Below are 18,067 nucleotides of genomic sequence, written 5' to 3'. Positions count from 1 at the left end.
AGACATACACAAGAGTTTTATTGCACTGTTAGGGCACAAAAACAGATAACAGTTCTATTATAAGTTACATTTTGGACCTTACATGTATTTGGGCATGGACACATGCTTACATGTACATTTAGAAGCAAATGAATGAACATTAGAAAAGGCTTTCTCATTTGGCCTAAAATGTCACAAATGGTTTTAAATGAGATAAGAGAGTAATTTTTCAGAGAAAAATTTCTGAAAAGCCTTTTTAAACTATTGACTTAGAAAAATATTCCTGTATTCTTTTTTTTTTTTTTTTTTTCAAAACAGTGTCTATCCATTTTTGATTTTCTCAAGCTGCAGTTTCAACTGATCCATGCAGGCAAACAAAATTTCATTAACTACAAAAATAGTATTAAGTGCTTGAAAAATTAAAAATTGGCATTTAGCTACATACATAATACTTGTATCATATCTGAAGATATGGTATTCAGGTAAGGTATTCAGGTAAGGCTAAGCTGTGAAATCATACATGTAAGTGTCTGGAGATAAGTAAGGGAATATTTATGTTTCACATTGTACATCCATTGAAGAGGTATCCACCGTCTACTCTACCTGATTTTCCAAAACTTTAGCAGATTGATCCTCTGTTTCTCACTGGATTTGAAGACACAGTCAGGTTAAGGCTTATAAAAACACAGATTAATCCCCAGTTCTCAGACCCTACAGAAAAGCTAATGAAGGTTAGACTTTCCCAGCAGCTCTAACGTTTGTAACCTCTGTGAGTCCCAGTCTAGATGATCCCTGTGAAAGTTACAGATACTGACAGCAACTACAGAACATCTCTGCAAACCTGAGATCTGTTTGCTAGCATCAGTCAAGATACATCCATACAACACTGGAATGCATGTCACTTTGGTTTATGGTGTTTCCAGAATGTTCTCAGCAGAACAAAGCTTTATAAAGTGGCGGTTTTGTACACTCTCCTGAAAGAGATGCTTAATTCAATCCTCTGAAGTTTCAGTACATCTTCTGGTAAAGTAAGCAATGTGAGGTTTTATGCTGGGATAGTGGGTTTGTGACAGCTACCTCCTCCACTAATATTAGTGATACTATGTTCTGAAATATTTGATACCCACGAGGACCACTATTTGCAATAGTGAAAGCACACATTTCAGTTGGGAGCACAAAGAAAAGTTACACATCTTGATGCTTTTCTCAGGCTGCATGGGCTGCTGGCAGTGTGAGGGGTTGGGGTACTGTCAGTGCAGCTGGATTTTAAGTGAGTTACTCTGAAACCAGACAGGCCACTCAAATATCCTAATTTTCCTGTGGGAGGGGAGTAAATTGTAGAAATAAAATATGTTTAGAATGTTTGGGATTATTATTTTTTTTCCACTGTAATACTCTTCATTAACAGCGATAATTCTGACAATTTATAGACTAGAAAGGTATATCAAATATGAAAAAAAGTGGTAAGCAGATGAATTATCTTTTTAATACAGGACTTCCCATTCTAGAAAATTTTAAAGAATCAGAATTCCAGTTTGTCTTCAATAAAAAAAAAATGTACTTTACAAAGTTTCAACCTGTCAGTTTTTAAACATAATTATAATGGAAAATAATACTTTGTTCACAAAATGGAATTTCATACCCTAAAAGTTTTCCTGTAACTGTTTCACTGCATCTTCCTGCTGAAGATGGTTGTAGTATCATATGTAAAATGTGAAGCATACTATTTTTAAATAGAACACTTATGTGGTATTTATGTGGTATTTGCTATGTTTCATGTTTAGAAGTTGGCAGAAGCCAGTCAGAAAAATATTCTTTTTATAGCTTTTTTTTTTTTTTTTTTTTTGAGGATTAGCCTTTATGGACTCTCTAAGATTTAGTGGCTTTAATTTAAAACATTATTTCCCCTGTAAGCAGAAGCAAAGAATCTTACTCTTGGATATTGCAGTTCATAGACAAATACATCAGCCTAAGCCTTTAATAAACTCATTAATAAAGCCAGAATACATAAATTTTTAACATCCCTGCTACAGGGCATTGATCTCCAAAAAATGACTGGGACAGACATCTGGGGAAAGTAATACATCAGGCTGGTACAGTTACATCTGAGACAATGTGTCTGTCAGGACAAAGTTTGTCAGCATAGTTATTGGGACCCCAGCCATACCCATCTGATTTCTTCTTTGGGAACAAAACTGAAAGAATGAATTATGCTTTGTGTCAAAAGACAGAGTCTCAGAGGAGCAAAGATCTGAATCTCACTGGCTGTCTGACAGAAGTCCTGATCTCCAGAAAAAGACGAAACATCAGTTGTCGAGCACAAATACAGGCTGGGTGGAGAATGGATTGAAAGCAGCTCTGAGGTTGAAGAGAAGCTCAACATGAGCCAGCAGTGTGTGCTTACAGCCCAGAAAGCAAGCTGTATCCTGGGCTGCATCAACAGAAGTGTGGCCATCAGGTCAAGGGAGGTGATTCTACTTTGCTTTTGTGAGACCTCACCTGGAGTACTGTGTTCAGCTCTGGGGCCTCCAGCACAAGAAGGGCATGGAAGTATTAGTACAAGTCCAGAGGAGGGCCACAAGGATGATCAAGGGGCTGGAGCACCTCTACTATGAAGACAGGCCAAAGAATTTGGGGTTGTTCAGCCTGGAGAAGAGAAGGGTCTGGGGAGACCTTATAGCAGCCTTCCAGTAGCTAAAGAAGGCCTACAGGAAGCTGGGGAGGGACTCTTTGTCAGGGAGTGTAGGGATAGTACAAGCGGGAATGGTTTTAAACTAAAAGAAGTTGAATTTACATTAGATATAAGGAAGAAAGTCTTTACTCTGAGGGTGGTGAGGCACTGAAACAGGTTGCCCAGAGAAGCTGTGGATGCCACATCCCTGGAAGTGTTCAGGGTCAGGTCAGGTTGGATGGGGCTTTGAGCAACCTGGTATAGTATGGGAGGTGTTTTTTTTTCAATTTACCTTTCTGACACAGGTCAGAAAAAACAAGTTGAGATATTAGCCTGCCTGTCTACCTTATATTTGGGAGATGAAAGTACATACACTACGGATCTGGATAGTAAGCCAGTAATAAATATGCATGCAGTGTTATGCAGGAACTAATGGCTTTGCTTTTTACAATGCCCATGGAAAACAATAGTTTTTTAATACTGTCTATCTGGGTGATTTATGTTTCTTTCTGGTTCACAAAGGACTCTGGTTAGTATGTGATTTATGGGTTGGAGCAAAATAATTGTCTGAAGCCTCACTGAAGGTAGGCTTCCAAAGCATTAATAATACATTAGCTAATGTTTCTTTCTTGGCATTGCCTATGCAAATTTCTATTAGCGTAATAAAAATTACTGTTTATTTTAGATTGGAAATAGCTTTAGGTGAGAACATTTTTTTATTTATTTATTTTAATCAGATGTCTTGATTAAATACTAACTGCCAGTTCCCTGATTAACTTTTAACCAGAGATTCTCCTTTAGACTCAGCTGGTACTGGTGAGAGAAGAAGAGGGAGAAACACAGCTTCCTTGGCTAGAAACAGAGAGGAGTTTTGTGTGTTTCTCTTTGGAAAGTGTGGTGCAAGTCTCTCATGGCTGGAAATTTCAAACACTGGTATTAAATCTTAGTGGAGAATCTTTCATGAATTCATAGGATATATATAAGGTATGTTTATATATATATATATATACTGCCAAAATGTATTCATTTCACGAAGCAAGCATAAGTGAAGATAATTTCATTCAAATGAATTACATTCTGACAGAGGTGAATGGCAATACTTATTGTCTGCCCAAAATAGTATTAGGTTTGATTGGATCTATGCTAGATAGGTTAGAAATTAACTTATCTGCTTGAAGTAATTTGGAACTGACTGAATCATTTCCTTTTTGAGATGATGATTTCACAGCAACAAGAGTATTAGAAATAGACCTTTACAAAATATCTAATGCATTAATTCATGGCAATGTATTCTTCATAATCATAACATGTCTTTCCTGATTCTTCCCTTTGGCTCCCTTGAGCGTGTCTCTTTTGCATTTCTGAGAATATTTGCCTCCCTGAAATTTCCAAGGAAAAAGAGGTTAAAGCATTTGGTGATGTTGCTTCGTGGAATCTGCCTTCTGAAGCAGTGACTTTTGCAGCAAATACAATGTACAGATGTGTTACGAAGAGTTTTAGAATACCACTTTTATGGGAAAGCAACAAGACAGTTCAGTTGTCTTCCTGTGATTCAGAGTGGCCTTGTCATGCATTTATGGCACAAGCTGCCCATGGGACCCATATGCAAATGAATATTTGATCGTTCTGTCTGGTGCCATCCAAAGCAGCTGAAAATAAATACCAGATGGATCATCTTTCAAGCTCAGGCCAGCTAGTTTACGCTCTGAAGAATGCAAAATAAAAATGCTTTGCATTTTACACATATTTTGCTTACCTCTCATTTCATGTTTATTGTAATAAAATAAATAATAACAATAAAAATATGATTCATGCATGAGTTTTAATGAAAAAGACAAGAACAATAATAAATAGTTGGGGAAAACCTGATAAAATTATTAATAGAGATATGATAATCATCAAAACCATTTTTCATGCATGTTGTATGAATATGTACGATATAAGATAATATGCTCAAAAATAAATGACTGAATAGCTTTTGGAATATATCACTTTGTACATTTTCACTACCAGGAAATTTTCCAAACAGCAGAATTCTGACAACAGGACACGCACATTAGTGAGGTGACACAAGTTCTGCTGTATTGTTGCCTCTTACTGCAGAGACTGAAAAACTTTAAAATGCCCAGGAACGTATGTTCTAAAAGTGCTGCCTTTTTTGCATGATACACAGCACTATCTTACCAAAAATAAATAAATAAAATAATAACTTTTTTTTTTTTTTAAATAAAGCAGCCAACAAAGAAACAAAAAAATCAAGTGTTGTCTGGCTGAGAGGTGGTGAAAAAGAGGGCAGAGACTGTATGTGAAACCAGATCTACAAACTGACAAATCTTTCAGTGTTAATCTGCAAGTGAAATATCTTTTTGTAAATTAAATGAATAGGATTATGCACTTTTCTGGCTAGCAATTGCAAGAAAATATTCCTCTTTTTTTTTTTGATCCTTCAAGAGCTTTTATACTTTAAACAATTGCTAGTCTTATTTTGAACAAAGCTTATGTTTAATATGCTATAATGTGTCTTGAAAGAATTCTTTTGTACGCATATCACATTTTTTTCTATAAAATCTAAAATATTCTGATTTGACATATCATATCAGACATTGGAATAGAATTTAAGGACTAGGATTCTGCCCATAGTAGAAGTTTAAACATATCCTTTTGACATTGCGCTAGAAATAGCTAGGAAGTCATATATATATATATATGCTAAGTATTTTTTCTATGTCTTTTTTCTGATCATATCTTTTATGTATAATTTTATGGTTATATAGATATTTGTTCTTGGATAAAAGTAATGCAGAGTTTTACTCCTAGCAGATGTTCCAAAATTCATCTAATCAGGAAACAAGTTGCTAGGACACAAAAGGAGAGTCAATCTCTCATCTCCCTAACTTTACTAATTGATTATGGCAAAAGAATTCAGAACAAATAAAATAATAAGGGTTATTCTGGTGAAAGAGAATTTTCTTGGCCTAGTATCATAATTTTTACACTTGTTACACTTGGATAGAAAGCCAACAGCAGTCAATGAAAACGCAAGAGTCTTTAGACCATAATATTAAGATTCTGATAACTTTTCTTCTTTTATTTGAGTGGGATTCTGGTAAGCTAGCAAAATGTTTTTATCACAGTTAAAAAATATTTTGGAAATCAGAAACATCAAGATTTATATTTGCTTATTTTTCCCCTATACGTGTATATATAGAATGCAGTTACAAATCTTTTCCTCATAATTCCATCAGCCAAGTGGTGTAATGTTTTCTAGATTGTATTTGCTGCAAGATTCATCTCTAGATGTAAGTTCACAACAAGACCTTTACTGAGAAAGTCTAATTTGGCAAAAGGTTTGACATACAAGAACAATTAAGTTATAACAAACTTCATAATCCATTTGCTAAGAATACTATCGATTCTAAAAATCTGAAATACATCTGACAAACTCAACTACAGAAATATGCTTCACCTCAGTCCCAGTGGGTATAGCACTCATAGGGATACAGTACATGCTACAAATTCCTGACCCATAAAATTTAAGACAGTGCACTTGGAAAGAGGTTATCTAGGAAAAGGACTTCTGAAACTTCCATTAACAATCTAACTTTTTCACTGAAAATGGTTATGGAGTGCATTTTTATACTACAGTAGTAATGCACACTCTCTAACCAATCATTTGTAGTTTTTTCTTTCTCGAGCAGTTTAGATTCATTCCTGTCTGTCCATTTCACATATGACAAAACCAAACACAAGCAGTTCCAATAGTTTTCCCTGATTTCTCTAAAAGCATTTTTTTTCCTAAAAGATATTCTTCTCATTTATTTATTTATTGATAGATCCATCTCAAGGAAGTATGATTAATTAAAGGCATGGTCATCACTGTGGAGGGCACAGAATACCCGTGTGTTGCAGCTCATTTATCAAGTTCAGAAAGGAATTTGCTTTTCTTCATTTATTTATTTTTTCCAAGTTTAGTAGTTTAAATCTTTGTGTCATTGAGTTAGTCGTTAGACACCACATTTCAGCGTCTGGCAGGGGGGCACCTTCGTGGCTTCTTGCTCGCCAAAAAGATGCCCTCCCGGGCCGTGTGTCCGCACGGATCCGCCACCCGGGCGGGAGATGTGGCCGCGGCCACAGGCACCCGCCTCCTCCCGCAAAGTCTGCACAACCGGGGCCGAGCGGAGCCGCTGCCCCCTGCCAAACGGCGGCACCGGGGCTCGCCCCCCAAACAGCCATCCCCGGCACCAGTGGCCAGCAGGGCCGGGCTGGGGGCGGGCTGCGCGGCCGCGGCGCCGGGGGCGGTGTCCCCGCTCCGCTCCGCCCGCTGCCCCGCCCGCCGGGCCGCCGCCGGGAGGAGCGGTGCGTAGCGGAGCGGTGCGGGGCCGAGGAACGGTGGAGGAGCCTTACGCGGGCGGGCGGCCCCCGTCTGGCGCGGAGCGCGGCGGCCGCCGCTGCCTGGATGCCAGAGGCACCTCCGGAGCCGGCGGCCGGCGGCACCCGGGAGGGCCCGGGGAAGGAGGAGGAGGCGGCAGAGGAGGAGGACTCCGGGCGCGGAGGGGAGGAAGCAGGCAGCGCTGGCCATGGCCTCCAACTTTAACGATATAGTCAAGCAGGGCTACGTGAAAATCCGCAGCAGGAAGCTGGGGGTGAGTGAGCTCTCCCTTCGCCTGCCCTGCCCGCCGTGGGGGGCTGGGGGGCGGTGGTGCCCCGGACCGGGGCCGGCAGCACGGGGCGCGGCGACCTGCTGCTGCTGCTGCCGCTGCTGCTGTTCCTCCTGCCGCCGCCGCCTCTGCTGCTTGCACTTTGCTCCCTTCTGTAGGGGTCGGTGGGGATGCGCTGCCATTGCACATCGCAGGGAGCCGGTTTCTCCCTGCTCGCTGCTCGCCGCATCCCTCCGCCGGCGCCTTCCCGGGGCACGGTCCGCGGGGAGCCTCGCCCCGTCCTTCCGCCCGCCCGGCTCTCACGGCTCGGGCAGGGCGAGCATCCATCCGCCTTCGGGCGTCCCTTCCCCCAGCTGCCCCTCTCCGTGCTGCTTCCAGCAGAGGCTCTGGGGGAGGGAGGCGCAGGCAGGATTGTAGAAACTTTGTGCACGGCTCCTTCCTCACCCCCACAACCCTCCCGTTTGGGGAAAGGGATGCCTTCGATCAGGGCGAGGGCTGGAAATACCGGAGGCTCGTAGCGGAGCTAATAACTGAGGAAGGTAGGGAGGCTGGTGCCCGAGGACGTGGGGAGCTGGGGGCGGGTGGGCAGAGGGTGACAGCCGCAAAGATGCAAAGGCAGCTGCAGAAAGTGACAGGATGTGAAACTGGGGGCAGCCTCACAGGTGGCCTTGGTACCCACCGGGATGCTCAGGGAGGCCAAAGATAACACCGTGTTCTCAGGCTGGCCACGGGCACTTTTGCTGATGGGGTACAGCAAGCCTTGGAAAGGCAGCAAAGTTGGAATAGAGTGCATGCGGCTACGCAAGGGCCAGCATCTCGTAAACTTCAGGCGCTCCCAGGACTCAGCTGTCTAGGCTTTCTTCTGGTCTTTCGGGTGGCGAGAGAAGGCTCCAGGGATATGGAAGCCCCAAGGCCTCTGCTGCCTTGCACAGCTGCTGATGTTGCCAGTAATCCCAAAAGACCTGGCTCCCTGTGGGCTAGGGATCAAACCTGGTGGAGCTGTGGAGGATGGATGGGGTATGTCTTTTGGGCTCATCCTATTTTATTTTCTCTGTGTGTGCAGAGAAGTGTAGGGTAAAAAGCACCTGCTTTGCCCTTCAGGAAGGTGGGCTCCCTCCCCCTGCTTTCCCTGAAACCCAGTAGAGAAGGGGCCATGTGAAACCTTCGCCCTCTGTCTCCCCCCACCCCGACCCACAAGTCAAGCAGAGCGAGCTTATCACAGTGCTAATATTTATTTTCTCCTCTTCTCTCCACTCTCCTCCACAGATGCTGTGCTCTGCTTGCAGACATAGCATGCAGGATAGTGGGAGGCTAATCATAAATCGACCTTTGGAGCACTTTGCTGCCTTGGCAGGGTTGTTAATTCCAGAAGAACACTGAAGAGTTTGGTGCGAATCTTTAATAGTGTGAAGTCTGAATGTTTGAGGGAAGGTGTAAATCCAAAGAGAATGGATGCTCCCATTAATGGGTTTTCAACCCAAGAGTTGCTTTATGCATCAGAGTCATGCATTTGTTTATCTGAAGAAACAATTTTTAAGCCTTAGTTTGTTTCTGGCAGTCCTTTGCTTAACCTTTGCTCATTGTGTCTTTCCCCAACTCAGTAATGTTGCTGGATGGGCCCAATACAAAGCAGTGGGATGATGGTTTCAGATCACCTTGGTGTTGGTATTTGGAGGCAAAGTTGATCTATTTGATTTGCAACTCTGTAGTTGAAGGTGTCTCAGAGTCCTTTAAATGTGAAATTGTGAATATGCATCTCTATACATGCAAATACATGTATACCTTTGCGTATAGCGTATGTGCGACAAACGTGGAGTTCATATTACAGCAATTTTGGACAATATTTGCTGACTTCTGAAAATGAAATTGTGAAAGTACTGATATTTCATTTTGGCACAGCTTAAAGTAGCTTTAAGGCATACATCTGATTTTTTGGGGGCAGAATGAGTAACTGCACTTTTTGGAAGCAAATATTATTTATGGTCAAAAGGATTATTGTACTTGTGCACTAAACAGAAGTAAAACAGTTTGTACAGTGTCTATGGAGAATGTTCTATTGAAGAGGTGTGTGGGGGTGAGAATTCAGACCACACAGCCTCAGGCAGGTGGTAGTATAAGCTTAAATATGTCATATGGGGATGAATAAATCTATTAACTACAATATAAAATGGATTGTATTTTGTAGAAAGTAGCATCAAAATTCAAATGAGGTGTGATGGTTGAAAGGTATGAATATGTGTGTATATATCCATAGCTAATTGGATTCTGGTGACTGAATTTCTAAATTAATGCATTTTTTATTCACCGAGTGAAACATTAAAGGTTTGTATTTTTCCCCTTAAATCTATCTCCTAGTCCAGACCTTAATGAATTACACTAGAGCTGTCATAATGTAGGTGAATGCATCAGCTTTCAGGGATATAAATGTCTGTTAACAAATGATTATTTTTAACCTCCAGAAAATATTAAAAGTGGGGAAGGGAGCTATGGGTTCTGCAAACTAAGGGTAAGATCACTTTGTAAATAGACTTATATTTCTTGCTGGTTATATTTTATACTTATACACTGGGAGTTACTGATTTTTTTTTAGTCATAATAGTTTATATTCTATGAATATTTTGATGTCTCCTGAAAAGTAGATTAGAAATTGGAGAGACAAGGTGACTAATGCCAATTGTAGTGCTAGACTTGGGCAATAAAACTAATTCTAACCTTTAGGCTGGTAGCCAACTCATGATGGAAATTCTTCTGGTGCAGCTTTTATTCTGTCTTGTCTTGCGACTGAGGGAGCCCTGGCTGGGAATCAAAGGGAAAATACTTCAGTATAATGCAACCTGTGAAGTTTTAGGTACAATTGAGTGACATAATACTGTAGAGCAAAAGCCGATATTGTATTTCTTTTGTTGTTTTTTTTTTTTTTTTTTTTTTTTTTTTTTTGGTCTTGGGGTGAATTTTCAGATAGGATTTGATTTCCCAATAATTTATTTTTCAAAAACCTTAGTTGTAAGGCTTCTTCTGTGTGCCTCCCTTTATTGATCTTGTACTTTGTAAAATAGAAACTCTTCATAAGTTTTTTTTTATTTTGTTTTTATTATTAAGATGTCACATGTTTACTTTTGACTTATTATGGCTATGACTTGCAGTAAGTGCACTTGTTACCCTGGCTACCTACTCCCTACATATACTCAAAATAGATTCTTACTATGAGCAAGTGCTGCCTCCAGTCATGGAGGATGGACAAATGTCCATTCTGAATCGAGCAGTCAGGACTTGGAGCTATTTAAGATTAACATCTTAATGTACTGCTGTATATTTTCTGACAGTCTGGCATTTTCTGGCAGACCCCATTATTCCAATATCTTTACATTGTTTCTTTCAATTTAGGGTTGGATACTCAGCATGTCAAAATGAGGAGCTTTACCAGCCTCTTTGTTTTTGTTAGAAGCTGACATCTGTCTCCACTGGGAATATCATGGTTTCTGCTGTGGAGGTGTTAGGCCACGAAGAAATATCCAGTCAGTTAGACCACTTAGATTATCTCCTTACTTTTGTTAAGCATGGGCTGTGTATAAAACAGCTCTATGGTGCCTTGAAATATGTACTGAAGCGTACGTAATGTTCTCTCTCGCGTGTATACTTGTGATGGCTCTATGAAGATGTCATGTATCCTTGAAATTTAGAAATCGTAGTCAGTGAGAATGGCTGTAATTAAAACATCTTCTTAAGAGCTAGTTTCTTTGTAGCCTAAAATATGTCTTTCTTTTCAGTATTCTGGCATTCCTGTGCTGTTTGATGTTTTGCTTTTCTCTAATATTACGTAAAGGAAATACCTCATTCTTGCAGCCATTACATTTGACCTGTGACCCTCTTTTCAAATAAATTTGATTGTAATGTGGTGTGCTGTTTGGATCAGAATAGGTCATTTGTGTAGTGTGGAATAGGACTGTGCTGCCTTTGTTCTTTTGGAGTCTTTCATAGTTGTGTTACATTAAAATTCATATGATACAATTTTATACTGTGCTGGCTGTGCTCATAGCTGAAACTTTCCCGTAGCAGATTGGAATCCCTTTGTTGTCTCCCAATAAACTAAGTTGCAAGTATTTCATGCCTAGTTGAAGTGCTGTTTCTTAGAAGGAAAAGTAATTTGATGTCACATTAGGAAGTCTAATTAAAAATGAGTGTTGTGTCACTTCGGTAGTCTTGTTTTGACCCAAATCAACCTTCAAAGTCACAATCTTTTTGTTTGTTTGTTTTCTCATTACTTTTGGCACGCCTTGACCACAGAACAAAAGTATCCCATCTAATGGAAATTTTTACTGAGTTGGTGAATAAAACCTGGTTTTTATGTGTTTCCACATACTGAGTAGAATTATTTCTTCATTGGTTCAACTTATACTCTGCTTCTGCTATCCAAAGAGAAAATTGTACCTGCCAGTCAGTCTCGTTTGAGTAATAAATAACAGGATGCTGTTAGTAATCAAATGAAAAGTTTTACTGTATAAACTCCCCTGCTTTTAACGATACTTTTAAGTCATTACAGGTAGCTTTCTGAAGAGAAGCATAGTGTTTTTTTCTTCCGGTGGTAACACTGATTGGCTGAAGACAGGGTTAACAATGCTACAGACATGAACCTCTGATTGCCGCTTAGTTCCTTTTGAGTGCAGTATCTGTTTTAGAAAATCCTAACATTTAATTGGTAATATGTAATATTGATAATAATAATTGGTAGGGTGAAGAAAGTGAAGGGATCTGCAAGGACAATCTGTGCCCTAAGTTTGAGGTTATGTTGATTGATGACAGTGGCTTTGCAGGTGGGTAGTGATGAATACAGGGGACAGAGCAAGGGTTCTTCATATTCTCTTATGCTATAGCAGCTATAAGACAAACAAACAAACGGAAAAGTCCAAGCAAAGAGCCTGGAATGGATATCCTTTCCATAGATTATTTTATATTATTACCTATGGCAAATCTGCTTACCATTTTTGAAAGCACTGAGAATGGCGTTTATAACTACATCATAACGTGACCTAAACTATGCATTACATCTCATAGCATGAAAATAATTCAAATGAGACTTTAAGAACTTAATTCCTATTTATAATGAATTTATTTTAATTTCAGTAAAGCTCCAGACCTACAGGATTTAGATGCCAGATTCCTTCCATGTAAAAGAGTTCATTTTTCATGCTAGTTCTAGACAACCTAAGATAGGGAATTAAAAGGATTTCACTGTAATCCATTAAGGACGCTAGTCACATTTACTTCTTAATACTGAAAGTATCATTTAAAGTACCAATAATTACTGCTTTCAATACTTTTTTGTGCTATAGTTACATGAATGGTTTTGCAGAATTAAATAGAAAATAGATGGATTTCCAATTAGATTATTATGGAAAGAACAGTCATTTTGAACTTTGGACCAGTTCTTATTGATTAAGCATATTGTGTAGCAAATTGAAAGAAATATCTTTCGGCATTGTAAACAAGGACAAAAAGTCCAACAATTTTTTATGCTAATGTCTGTGTTTAAAGAAACTTATGAGTCAGACTTGTATTAAGTGCTTCTGAGTTGCTGTTTCCCAATTGCTTTTCTTGATGTGCTTTTTCACTTAATTCTCAAGAGGTCTGATAGCCAAATATCTGTAAATTTCATAACGGATGGGCACTTATTTAAACGGACAAATAGTTTCCCTGTGGCAGATAGCATATTGCTTCCTTGTTATCAATGGATTATAAATGCTTCTATTTTTATTCTTGTGTGTAATACCATTAGCCTCAGTGAGATTATACCTTAGCTGTATGAAGGCTACAAGAAGAAGTGTTTGTAGACTTGACCTTCCTCCCTTGCATATGTTGAGGTGGTAACATTTTGTTTAGATTTTGTATCTCTTGGGAGATTATAGCCTTTTATTTTTATTTTTTTTTGGTTTTGTTTTTTGTTTAGTAGTCTGTCATTTTTGTCCTATGGCAGACATTAAAGACCTGATCAAAGACCCTGAAGTCAATTTAAAGAAACCCATTAACTTCTATGGCTTTGGTTCAGAATCCAAGAGGGAACGTTAGCTGGATGCATACAACACCGATTTTCTTGTTATAAAATGCCCTTCAAATCCTGCTCAAAGGAGTTGTCCTTTCTCAAATCAGTAATTATGGAAGGAACATTCTCTATGAATCCTGGAAATACACAAGGAATTATTCATGTCATTACAGTAGTGAGTTTTCTTCCTATTTTTTTTTTTTTTTAAATAATCTTGCTTCAAATCATTCATTCAGATTTTTGCAAGCAGTGCAAAATGCTTTATAGCGGTTGCCTGGCAACAACATACTCAGGCAACAGCATATGTGAATCAGTTGTTAGTTATACATTATATATATATATATATATATATATATATATAGCTATATAGGGAGAATACATTTTAGATACGTACTAATGAGAAATTTCTGGAAAAAGAAAAAAAGCATACTATGAAACACTGTTAATTATTTTAAAGACAAATAAAGGTTTTTGTATCTATCATAGCCTCAGAAATTTGTTTTATAGGTTGTGTAAAAGATCTGCGGTTGAACTGCTTTTCACAGATGTCATGATATAGTTCATATACTTATATGCAGTCATAGCAAGCAATTCTTTGTTGAAGGTGAAAAATATGTATGGATGCTGATTTATATCCCTCGCTGTTCTTTAAATTAATAATGTGTTCTCAAAGAAAAACTTTACTGTATGCTGTAGCCTTTCAACTCTGTTACATTTAAAATAATAATTGCAAATGCTGTGCTACGTGTTGTATTTTTAATCTCTTCAATTTGCATTGCAGCTTTAAGATTCAGAAATATACTGGTGTTGTATTTTAGTTGTAATTTTGTTGAATTTTTTTTTCTGGATAAAATATATAATTCAACTCTAAACACTGGGAAATTTCTGAACTGAGGTCAACAAAGGTAAAGAAGGAGATCTTTAAATCTTATGGAGAAAGTTTGTTTACAGTAGGACAAATTTGCAAACGTAGAAGTTGAGAGAAAACAGGGTTTACTCTTTCTTAACACTTTCCTATCACGTAAATGCTTTCTGTTTTAATGTTATTTATAAATTAATGTTACTTTCAGAATATTCAGAATATATGCCCATGCATCATATCTGAGATGGAAATATGTGTATTTAGTACAGCTAGTAAGTGATTTTTAGAAATGAAAGCCTTCTACAATTTGAGATTTCCAGATACTGAGACTTTCAGATGGTATGAAAATTGAATCTGCTGACTCCAGGAATACTTTCACTGATTAGGGTAGGCAGTTTTTCTCAAAAAGCTGGGACTAGAACTGTGAAGAGTTTTGCAGATGAATACTAATATTGAGTTCTACTTCAAAATTATGGAAGAAAAAATAATGCAATCTGTAATGTTCTGATGAAATATCTTTCTTTTCAGTGAACCCTACTACCAAATAAGTCTTCCATATTGCATCTTTTTAATAATAGTAATATGTCAAGTGCTGTCCTACTGAGAGGTCACAAGATCATGCAAATGGAGCCTCACTGTGTGTAAAGTGTGTAAAATCTTTTAAAAGATTTTAAAAGATTGCTCTTCTCTCTGTTGTTCAGCTGCCTCACTGTCCCTCGTCATCCTGTTTACCTGGATGGAAGTTCGAGAAGTTTTGGTGTTGGTCAGGAATTAAAAACAGAGCATTTTCTCCAGCACCTGGAGAAAAAAGATACAGACTACTGTGCTGGGTCTGGCTGGGATGGAGTTAACTTTCCCTGCAGCAGCCCATACAGTACTGTGCTCTGCACTTGTAGCCAGAACAGCATTGGTATCAGACCAGTGTTTTGTCTTTTGCTGTACAATATTAGCACAGCGTCAGGACACCCTCCAACCCCCCAAGAGCCATAAGGCTGGGGGTGGGCAAGTGATGGGGAGGGGACATCACTAGGGCAGCTGACCTAAACCAACCAAAGGGATATTCCATACCGTATGATGTCACATTCAGCAATAAAAGGTGTGGAAGGGGAAGGAGAGGGAGGTCTCTTGTGGAAGAGTCTGTCCTCCTGAACAACCGCTACACATACTGAGGCCCTGCTTCCCAGAACGTGGCCGGACATCACTCGTTGATGGGAAGTAGAGAGTAATTGCTTTTCTCTCTCTCTCTGTGCTTCCCCATGGCTTGGTGGTTTTTTTTGTTTGTTTTTGTTTTGTTTTGTTTGTTTGTTTTTCCCCCTCTTTCTCTTCCCTCTAATTAAATCATCCTTATCTCAAACCTTGAGCCCTTCGTGTCATATTTTCTCCCCCTTCCCCTTTGAGAGAGCAGCTGTGTTGGAGCTTGGCTGCCCACTGGAGTAAAACCACAACTACCTTCCTCCTGAAGGTACAACTCTTCAGCTTGTTTCTCTAACTTTTTCATTACAAAAGGAAATACTAGCAAAGTTTAATATCAAAGGTTTTTCATTATGGTATAAACAAATTAGAACCAATATTGAGCAGGAAGCTCATCTTAGTTCTAATGCTTTCTGCTTTTTGTTGTTATGGTATATTTTTTTAGACACTGTTGCTCCAAGGTACTCTGCGCTCAAACCCAGTTGGTGCATTCTCTGTTTTCATGAAAACAGTTTTTTTTTTTTCCAACAAAAAGAAAATAATATATGAAGTCATACAAAATAATAACAAAAAAGGGTTTTCTGAAGAAGTAGTCATAATTATTGTTTTCATCTCCTGGAAAGAGGAGACTACATTTGTGGATGGCATTTAGGTGTTATTATGATAATTTATTATAATTACTATTTTTATTTATCTAACTATCTGTAGAGAATACAGTCTGATAAAGTGTTTACGTGATATAGTAGATGTATTATCTGGCTCAAGTGTGATGAGAGAATATGGAAAAATACAATATGTGAGGCCTCACTAAGGAAGGAGAAAACTTCCATTTTAACTGAAGTTGAATTACTAAATTATTAATCACTAGGTTAGTATGCTAATAATAAGGTACTTTCAAATGAAACCATTTTGCTGATGGAAAGTAATTTTTGTTGATGTAGTTAGAATAGTAGTCTTTCTCCGAATGATAATTATTTTTCTTCTTGAAACTGTACTTTCAAACTGTTCCTATGAATACCTCAGCGAGACGAACTTTCCGTGGGAGAACAGAAAAAGAACTGTGTTTTTGGTACAGTAAAAGCAAGCTATAGCTGTTCAGTTCATGGTCCTTTCAGTTGCTAAACATGATCAGATCACTCTGAGTTCTGTAGCAAGCAGTGAAGGTCTTCAGCTTCTCAGGGAGTCTAATTCTTAATGAATGTAAATTTTGCCATTGATTATGTGAGGCAAAATACATTAGTCATATTTTGTATTCTAATATTAATGATTTTTGCTTTTAAGTTGCTCACTTAAAACAGAGTTTACTTACTGTCTAAGGAAGATTGAGACTTTTCACTTGGGATGACGTATGTTTCATATCTGAGAATAGATTTCTTGACTTCTGAGTATCAAAGATGTATTTAATGCTTAGTATTATTACTCTAAGATACATTTTTTTGAACTCCATCTATAGATATTGTTACTGATAACCCTAAAAAGACTGGGACTTACAGAGATGCAAGTGGAAGAAGAAAAACTTTTTATAAGCAAGCTGTTTTTTGCTTTTCAGGAGACTTTTTTTTTTATCTATATATATGCATATATAAAAGAACAACAATATCCTAACAATATATATAGAAGATATATATAGAAGGGGTAATTTTCCGTAATTGTAGCAAGAACTGTAGTAAAGAATATTTTTTTTTTATAGTCCTTGTATCTGAAATTGCAGTAGGGTTTTTGGAGCTGTTTGCACTGTTAATGAAATAACCTCTTTCTAGAAGACAGAAATCTTCATGCTTACACATTGGATTGTGTGTGAGAGGAGTTAAATTTTAGTCTTTTTCAGAGAGATAATTTGTAATCTTGAGCACTTTGATTCATTCCAGCCTTATTCTCAATTATACTAAGCCGAGTGTACACTGCATACATTAAATTTAAAGCTGAATTAAGGCCCCTGATACTGCCAGCAGAGTGAAGAATCCTATTAGTGTAAATGGGAAACAGGCTTTCTTTGCTTAAGTTTTCTATCTGTAAAATGAGTATAATTTCTCTTCTTCCAGCACTTCTTTATTTTGTTTGCTTAACCTATAAACTCTTGATAGATCTTATTTATATATGTAGATTGGCTCACACTGATCATGGCAAAAAACTGTTTGATGTTACCATGGTGTAGAAATGTCAGAATAACTTTAAATTTATTTTTAATAGTGTGAGTCACAATGACAGAATGGTTGAGGTTGGAAAGGATCTCTGGAGGTCATCTGGTCCAAGCCCCTGCTCATGCAGGAGCACTTTTGGTTTGAAAATATATTTAATTTAATTATTCTTTAAAATGTCTCTTTTTACAGTCAGGATTTGTTCAGGTGGCTGAGTGTTTTTTGTTTGTTTTTAGTATGTATATATATTTTTTTCTCAGATCTTGTTGATACAAACCATTGCTCATCAATTTTCATCTTAGAAACAGGTGTCAATGACAGCAAGGCAAGGAGGTCTAAAGCTGATAACTCCAATAGGAATTCTGTCTCTCCTGATTTATTTGACACACAGTTGCAGCACAAAATCTGAAGTCCTGAATGGTTTCACTTTTAAAAGTAGATATCACTGAAAATGTTGAAGGTACAATTATTCATATGTTAACTGGCAGAACAATTGTGAAAGCTGAATCTAGTCCATGAGGCAATTCCATA

At 38.3% G+C, this 18,067-nt stretch overlaps 1 protein-coding gene across 2 annotated transcripts in view; it reads left to right on the top strand.

The window, feature by feature from the left end:
* The first annotated feature begins 6,980 nt into the window (after positions 1-6,980).
* Positions 6,981-18,067, top strand: part of DOK6 (docking protein 6) — a 248,444-nt gene continuing 237,357 nt past the window's right edge. For both annotated transcript variants that reach the window (XM_040549753.1, XM_040549754.1), the window contains exon 1: positions 6,981-7,293. In XM_040549753.1, the coding sequence (XP_040405687.1) occupies positions 7,228-7,293 (66 nt within the window). In that variant the 5' untranslated portion in view covers positions 6,981-7,227. The remainder of the gene's footprint in view (positions 7,294-18,067) is intronic.

This window comes from Cygnus olor, chromosome 2 (genome assembly GCF_009769625.2).
Source record: "Cygnus olor isolate bCygOlo1 chromosome 2, bCygOlo1.pri.v2, whole genome shotgun sequence".
NCBI lineage: Eukaryota > Metazoa > Chordata > Aves > Anseriformes > Anatidae > Cygnus > Cygnus olor.
The sequence above is the reverse complement of the archived record's forward strand: the minus strand, read 5'-3'. Positions and strand labels throughout refer to the sequence as shown.